Source organism: Etheostoma cragini, chromosome 3, assembly GCF_013103735.1.
Source record: "Etheostoma cragini isolate CJK2018 chromosome 3, CSU_Ecrag_1.0, whole genome shotgun sequence".
Classification (NCBI taxonomy): Eukaryota; Metazoa; Chordata; class Actinopteri; order Perciformes; family Percidae; genus Etheostoma; species Etheostoma cragini.
Window position 1 is genome coordinate 880,358 of NC_048409.1, and position 8,613 is coordinate 888,970.

General features: G+C 38.0%; 2 protein-coding genes across 3 annotated transcripts in view; both read left to right on the forward strand.

The window, feature by feature from the left end:
• Window positions 1-970, forward strand: part of nek3 (NIMA related kinase 3) — a 6,854-nt gene extending 5,884 nt beyond the window's left edge. The window contains exon 13 of the mRNA XM_034867058.1: window positions 620-970. Within this exon, the coding sequence (XP_034722949.1) occupies window positions 620-686 (67 nt within the window). The 3' untranslated portion in view covers window positions 687-970. The remainder of the gene's footprint in view (window positions 1-619) is intronic.
• A 2,268-nt stretch (window positions 971-3,238) lies between these two features.
• The window catches only part of LOC117941866 (plasma membrane calcium-transporting ATPase 2-like), a 20,660-nt gene continuing 15,285 nt past the window's right edge, over window positions 3,239-8,613 (forward strand). Inside the window, exons 1-5 of one of the 2 annotated variants that reach the window (XM_034867051.1) lie at window positions 3,239-3,383; window positions 4,780-5,008; window positions 5,375-5,572; window positions 6,105-6,362; window positions 7,799-7,924. In XM_034867051.1, coding sequence (XP_034722942.1) covers window positions 4,858-5,008; window positions 5,375-5,572; window positions 6,105-6,362; window positions 7,799-7,924 — 733 coding nt within the window. In that variant the 5' untranslated portion in view covers window positions 3,239-3,383; window positions 4,780-4,857. Of the gene's footprint in view, window positions 3,384-3,576; window positions 3,597-4,779; window positions 5,009-5,374; window positions 5,573-6,104; window positions 6,363-7,798; window positions 7,925-8,613 lie in introns of those variants that run through there. The other variant, XM_034867052.1, reaches the window with a different exon arrangement.

The window sequence follows — 8,613 nt, forward strand, 5'->3', positions numbered from 1 at the left end:
CTGCAGCCTCCGCACCACACAGAGAGACAGCTGGTCTGAATGCTCTCTATGGTGCTTCTGTAGAAAGTCGTGAGGATGCGCGAGGGGAGGTGGGCTCTCCTCATCCTCCGTAGAAAGAACAGACGCTTCTGTGCCACACAGACCTGTCCAACATGCGCTGCAAAACGATTATGATGATTTATGACTTATTATTTGAGCTTCTGAAGCACCGTACCGTGTGTAAGGCAAATTATTTCAAAAGAATCAATGAAGCACCTGGAAAAATAAACAGAAAAATTCACATTAAATATTGATGTATAAATTAAAGTTTAAAGAGAGGGTTGTATGAATCTGTTTGATAGCTGTAGAATGTACTGTTGTCTATATTCACAGTATATATACATGTTTATGTATATGTGTGTAACTATGTACAAATATACATGTATGTACAGTGTATATACAGTATGTATGTTTATACATATGTTTGTGAATATATATATATATATATATATACACACACACACACACACATGTACTGTGTATGTGTGTGTCTATATACTGTATGTATATTGACTTGATGTTGTATATGTGATGTAAAAGATATTTCTAATGCATTACACTGTTACTTCTCTGTTCATAGAGACTTTGAGGAAGACTCTCCATGTGACTGGATGGATGAAGTTGAGAAAATGTGTTTGGACCACTAAAGCCTTTTTCCTCTGAGCCCACAGTCACAAGGCCTTGGACATCGATGTTTGCATTCACTAAAGACACTGACTGTTGGCCAAAATAATTTCACTTCATGTACATGAGACCGTTTTGATTTGGGAAATAAGGACCAATTTTTTTACAGCAGGTTAGATTCAAGTTTACAAAAACCTAGTTAAGCTCAGACAATAACAGTGAGCTTGTAATGTTATGTTTTAAGCTCTGCACTAATTTGATGTGAACACTAATGTGAAAAATAATGAATTATTGTTTGACTTGTCATGAAAACACTTTTTACATAAAGATGTTTGAGATGTACTGTCTCTTGTTGGATGTGAACATCTGCGTACTGTTCCGGTTACCAATGGTAACATTCCCAGTAGATTGAGGTCGTCTGGTAGCTCCTGTTGGGCTTGTTGGGGAAGCAGGAAATATCAGACTCAGCAGCTGGGTCTCCATGGGGTCAAACCATTGTGAGCCCACCCACACTATTTGAAGTTAATTTCCTCTGCAATTTCAAAAGTAGTCTAAACATGTCCAGTCACTGCTATTGTATGTCTTTTATTCTCTTGGTGAGACACTAACAAACCACACATCTGGATCCTTTAGCTGTTGTGGTATTTTAAATTTGCTGGAACCACGATGATGCCGACACAGAGATGACCGCTGGTCTTCCTACAGGTACTGGGATTATATAACACTAGGTGGAGTCCAAATCACTGAAGGGAAGCTTCTGTAGGGGGCAGGAGTGAGAAATGGTAGATTCTGGTTCAGATATGCTCACACCTTGTTGATCAATCAATGTATTTGTGACATTGAAACATGTTCAACACAATTCCAGTGAAATGTAATCCTGTCAGATTTCCATGTTTTATCTCATGTAGTTAACAATTGATTTTAAGCAACCAGTCTTGTCAGCTGGTTTTATAACTTGGTGTGGTGGGATTGTGAACTCATGCTATGTGAGTTGAGGCAGTAGCACCCCAGATCTCATTCAGGTCAGTGTCCAAGTATGAGTACTTCAACTTTATGCCTCCATTGAGTCAGGGAATTTAGACAGCTGCTTGATAAAGTTACTAAAGCTCTAAAACTTTATTTTACTTGTTCTGTAGTTTCCTAATAATAATCTCATATGTAACTGTAGCTCCTTAGGAAGGTTCCCAGAAAGCACTAAGCAACCTGGTACTACCCTGATAACGGGAAATGGAAGAATGAATTGGTAGTGAATCACTGAACACACAATTTCATTTCATTTCATTTATTCATAAGGACAGCACACATTCCACATTTCTATAATAACAGTGTTTAGCCCATTGGCTAATTTTCAACTGCAGTCCTTTAGCCAGATGTTTCGAAAGCAGAGCAACAGGAAACAGAAAGAGGCTAGTAGCCTACAGGTTCAAATGTCCAGATGGAAGACAACTAGACAGCGTAGAGACATCAACAAAATATGCATTCTCAAAAAGCCATGCAGATATAAGCAATGGACAAAAATGTAAAATAAAATACAACACTCATAAGGGAGATAATAGTGTTAATAGTGTCAAAAATCGTTAGCTGATGTTTGTGTTCAGTAAAGGTCTTAAAGGTCTGATCCTAGAATCTCCCCTGTAGATATAAAATCAGTAAGTGTAAAGCATACAGGGAATTCCACTCCAGCCTTTTACTGCTTTCTGGTACATGAATAAAATGACTTGGCTTAAAACAAGGTATATGTACTTTGACTGTACAGACATAACAAGTTTATATAAACAGTGTATATATAGACTAGAGACACATGCATAAAGATACACATACGTACATACACACAAATATGTCAAAGAGTACAATAGGGTTGTATGTACAGTAAGACAATAGAGCTAAAGCAAACGTGCAAATGGTGAATCCTCAGATCATCATATCTATAAACATACACATACTTGATTTGTCACATACTTGTGTACAAAACAGTCCTATTTGCTATTTGATCAGCTTTGTTGCCCTTGTTCTTAGCTGTTAAATATCTATTTCTATGTACATTGAGAGCAATGCAAGAAATGGAGGCAAATGCCTGTGAACATAAAGCTGGTTCTGAGACATAAGGTTTAAAAAAATTGAGAATCATGTTTTCAGTAAGTAAGTGAATATTTACCGTAAGTTTTTTTAATTATTCTATTTCAGTTTTTCTAATCAATACGAATGTAACATTTTTTTTAATTCGCCTTGTCATGTATTAAGATGGAAGTTAGCAGTTGTTCTGAACAACTGCTAATTTCCATCTTATCAAGTCAAGTCAAGTATATGGTCATATCTGTTTCACATATCTTTGTCTGTCTTACCTGTAATATGTATGGTATATAGCCTACACAGTATACCGTATAGGCTACAATTCAAAAGCAAATATTGAAATCAAAATTATATTGTCTATTTTGCTGGTATTTACTTGACAGTCTACACGTGAAGGTCTGTTTAAGAAATGAAGGTAACGTATTTAGTAGTAAACATACTAACGGTAGTCACTGTAGCCAAATAGTCACTTAAAATAAGTTTATTAAAAATGTCTTTTGGTTCCCATGGTTTTAATAACGGTTTCTCGTTTTGTGGGCGTGTCCTGATGGTCCAACGGCGGCAGAGCGGTGCATTCGGCATTTTAAAATTAACAATTAACTAGCCAGCCTGATTTAATAGCATCACATACTAAGTAGCTAAAGTGAAAGGTAAGCCGATATAGATAGGTAAAGCTACGTTTTTTCGACACAAAGCTAACTTTAACAAAAAATACTACTTTCGGTTTTGAGTGAATTTTGATCATATATTTATAATGTAGCTAACTAATGTTAAGCTAGGATATTGTTTAAAATGAATCCGAGACTAACGGTAATGTTCGGCAGTTAACTATTAAATGAACGTTTATGATGTTCAAAAACGCGGTAAGTTAATTAAACGACCTGTCCTGAGTATGTGATGAATTCATCGGTATTTATTTATTAATTAAGAAGAATTCATAATGCAATAACTTTAATCAATAATGTAATGTCTGCTAACGTTTCTCTGAACTAACGTTACGCTAGCTAGCGTTAAGTAACTTTAGAGGTAAGTGAACGTTAACGTCAGTTAGCTACCTAGCTAACGTTAATGCACGACGGATGTCCATTGAACCGTCTTTATTCCGAGGGGTATGGTCACTTGCCAAACAACTTATTTATAATTAAATTAAATTATAAAATATTTTAATTTTTATGCGTTTTACAATCGAGGGTTTGACTAATACCTGAAACAATTATTCCAATCCGATAGTTTAAGCTAGGTAGCTAGCTGGCTAAATATGCACTGCAGACGTTAGGACTGACCTTAGATACGACTTTACAGGCTTAGCAACGGGTGATATTTTCAGTCCGTTATGAGCCGTAAAGCTAATGAATAGTTTTACCTGAACGCCGTAGTAACGTAAGCTAGCAAGCCAGGTGTCCTGTATACTTTTTTATGGACACCCTGCAGCAAATTAGAACGAGTTGTCACCCAGTCCATGCTATAGTATTTAATGGCGTTGAGAGAGAGAGAGAGAGAGAGAGAGAGAGAGATTAACGGTACACCTGTAGCGTCACATGTAGAGAATATGGATGACATAGGTTTGACACAGATTTCCGTTAGAGGAAACAGATTCTACACGGAATCAGTTTTTGACACAACACTGGTCTTATGTTTGGGAGTTCAAATTTAATTTTTGCACAGTGTACAGCGAAAGCCATTGACCCGGACTACTGTGTCCTGTTTCTTTGTAATTTACCTTACAGTCAGAAAGACAATTTTGTCAGACATTGACTTATGTATACATTAATCCAAGGTTCTTTATTGACCACATGAACAACAGTAACAGAAGTAGCGTTAGTCGCTGGCCATAAAAATATCCGGCCCCACCAACAATGCTCAAATTCACTTCTTTCTTAGAATGTTATCTTACAGTATGTTAACATATTAACTTCATCATAATGCTGAGGATTATGGATACAATTTTTTTATGGTGATACACAAGGTATATCTTGGTATTTTCTAGGAAATGGGCTAAATGGTTAGTTGTATTATATATAAATTACTTGATTTTCCCCCCTACAGTCACAAAGTCCCTGTCAGACCAGATCTACACTCTAGGCCGACCCCTGAGTTTGTGTTCTTTGCCAGGCCTCTGTCAATATGGCCAACCACCAAATGCACTTCAGCTGCTCCTTGCAGGAGCTGCGCTCCCTCATGGAGCTAAGAGGAGAAGAGGCAGTGACCAGGATCAATGAGAAATACGGAGATGTTAACGCACTGTGTGCCAGGCTGAGAACATCACCTGTTAAAGGTAAAAATGATGTGTGCGCAAAGAAGCGAGCAACCGTCTGATTTTACAGAGAACAATCAGATGTAGAGTGCATTTTAGGCGCATCCCTTTACCATTGGGGTACATGACGTGGCCTGTTTAGCTTATTACATATTAAATACTAAATATTTTTCGACATTTCCATGGTAGTGAAATTTTAATCCAGTGTAGGTTTTACCCCATCAAAAAGGTGTAAGCCTAAAATATTTTTTAATGATAAGAAATGTTGAAACACTTATGACATTAACGTGGATCAAAAAATGTTACATTAAATATAAACTCAAGAAAATGGTGTCAGGATCAGACAAGGACCTTTCTCTTATGATTCCATTTTGTCTCCTGCTGCAGGTTTAAATGGAACATTGGAGGACATTGTCAAAAGGAGAGAAGAGTTTGGCCAGAACCACATCCCCCCACAAAAACCAAAGACATTTGTGGAGCTAGTGTGGGAGGCACTGCAGGATGTCACCCTGATCATCCTGATGCTGGCAGCCATCTTTTCACTGGCCCTGTCTTTCTACCACCCACCCACGCATATACGACAGAGTAAGTTTTTATTTTTATTTTACACTAACAGTCAGATCAACTGATGTTCAGAATGTGTTCCCTCTTTTCTGTTGTTTTCAGTCAGTGAGGTGGTATGGGGTCCCATTTTCACCAGTTAATTTAATCTGATCTAAGGCAGTTAGTTCACAAGTCTTCAGCTCTAAGTATAGGTGAAAATACTCTCAGGGTGTCACTAAAAGCACATTCTGAGGTGGTATGAGCCACATTTGTCCACATTCTTATAAGATTGAGAATAGGAATGTGTCCTGAGCTACATTAAAAACCACCTACTCAACTGTGAGCAAAACTTCATACTCATGTAAAGTATTTCTCATGTCACAGAAACCACTGAGTGAGAGGTGTGTTTTTTGGATGTTATTATCATACTGTTGCTGTTTCTTTCGGTTGCTGCCTGCTCTTTTATTCCCAGCAGTCTGGAGCTCTGTGCATTCTGCACTTTTTGAGTATGTAAAGAAGCAGGTGAACACATGATCAAAAAACTAAAACTCCAGCCTGCGCTGTCTTTGTTCAGATTGTGGCAAAGCGTCTGGTGGCGTGGAGGATGAAGGCGAGGCAGCGGCTGGGTGGATCGAAGGCACTGCCATCCTGCTGTCGGTGGTCTGCGTGGTCCTGGTGACAGCCTTTAACGACTGGAGCAAAGAGAAGCAGTTCCGCGGCCTCCAGAGCCGCATCGAGCATGACCAGATGTTCACCGTTGTCCGAGAGGGGCAGGTCATCCAGATCAATGTGTCCGAGATTGTCGTCGGAGACATTGCGCAAGCCAAATACGGTGATAGAAAAAGCATGCACTTAGCTATAGCAGAGCTTCCATTGGTTGAGAGTGATTATTAGAAATGGATTTTAAATCTTCATACTTTTCTGGTACTGACTGTAAAGCATCCATAGCACAGAAGATAACAAACATTTTGCACGCCACAATCTTGTTGAGTTAGTCTTTGGTTATTCCAGTTTTTACAACTTTGGCATCTTTTGCTCATTGAATTTAGTTTTTTACTGTTGACCAACTCAACAGTAGTTACTTAGAATGCATGTATTTATGGTGGGAGGAAACCAGAGCAATATCAAATGCTCTGCCCGGACTATCTCCAGGTTTAATCAGCTGTTAGTTTTGGTAGAGTTGCAATATAGTCTACAATATTTATGAGTTTGGTAGTGTGTGTGTGTGTGTGTGTGTGTGTGTGTGTATTTGTCTGCAGCTCAGTGTAATTAGTTATGTTATTAATTTGTTTACCATATTTTCAGGCTGCAACCAGTGCTGCTTAAGCAGAAAGACAGGGTCAGGGAGAGAAAGAGATAGATTTATTTGGCATTGAAGATAGAGTAGAAGAGTAGGAGAGCATCCAACAGTGTGTCTTCCTTGGTTTTTTGATACATGATTGTTAAATCAAGGACATTTGATCAAATCCGATGTTTAAATTGAAAAAGTTGTGAAATTCCCAAAAGGAGGTTGTGGTTTCTCTGCTAATAGACACTGACAATTAATCTGTGTGTGTGTGTGTGTGTGTGTGTGTGTGTATTTGTCTGCAGCTCTTTGTGCACATTCATTGTTGCACTGTGTCATCATTCTGGTGTACTTTGACAGCTAAATTATGAGACTTGATCTATCAGATAACCTCATGTTTTTAGAAATGTTGCTTTTTCAAGGTACATACAGTATCTGCGGGACTTTACAGATGATGTGGGACCTAATTCTTTATCAATTCTCCAAATTGATACAGTACAATTGCTTGATTTTTTTGTCTGTTTAGTCTGAGTTGCCTTTAGTTGAATTCATTGTCAGGATTTATTTATCCAGTTATTTCAATTCATCCTATTTCAATATATTTATTTTGTACAGTGCTCTGTGCTCTGTTCACACCTTTTTTGAAAAGTGGACATAGTCATGTGAATCCTGGGCCATTTCAATGCAGTTACCGTAAAGGTGAAAACAATGTAATGCAATGAATGTAGTCCAAGAAAATTAATCTTCAAATGGTACTAGTTAGTTATGTGATGCACCCAGTTCAATGTGTCATGCTTTTGAGATTGCATTTAGGTTACACTGCCACCACAAAATAAAGGAAGTGAATGTAATGTAATTTATGATCCTCAAAGAATTTAAATTCAAAACTGAACAGTAATGAGTCTTGTCTCTTGTACAGAGCCCACTACCAGCAGATCATTAGGACTGCTGTTACAGTGTACCTCTGTGTGTTGGTTTTCCAGGTGACCTCCTCCCTGCTGATGGCATCCTAATTCAGGGCAATGATTTGAAGATTGATGAAAGCTCTCTGACTGGAGAGTCGGATCATGTCAAGAAGAGTGTCAACAAAAACCCCATGTTGCTGTCAGGTGCTGCAACTTTTCTCCATTCACATTACAGCCCATTTCAGTGGGACTTTAGCTGTTACTGTTAGCTTGTAGCAGTCAGTTTCTGCTGCTCATTTTCAACTTATTTTATCTTATCTGTTCATCTCTCAGGCTTTCACACCTACAGATGGAACATTAAACCACTGCTTACACAGAAATAATAGCGCTTTTAACCACCTAAAATACTGAAAAAATGACAATATTTTATTATATTTAATATTATTCATTATGTAAACTTAGTGTGTTATGGCCATGATTATTTTAGTGAGAGCCACCACAGCAACAGTGAGCAATGATTTAAAAATAGATAATTTTAGGGGGCTTCCTATTGGACCAGAACTTTTAATGCCTTTTGAATGGTTCTCATGCCAGGTTGTGCAGAAATGCACACATTCCTGCAAAGGATGCATGGACTTGGTTTGTGCTTCCCAAAATACAACATCAACAATCAGCTCACCAATTTAGTGTTAAAGCCAAAAGTAACATGGTGACAAGTGGAAAACAATATGCACGCTGTACAAAGTTACATACAGCCACTGTTATAAGTTTGAACTAAGATCTTTCACCTTTATTGTTTTTTTTTTACCGTGGCCTTACTGTGTGCTTGCAATAAAGCTGTCCACAGCTCCCACTGTGGTAAAATCACCCTTTCTCTCTTTCTCTCTCTCTCT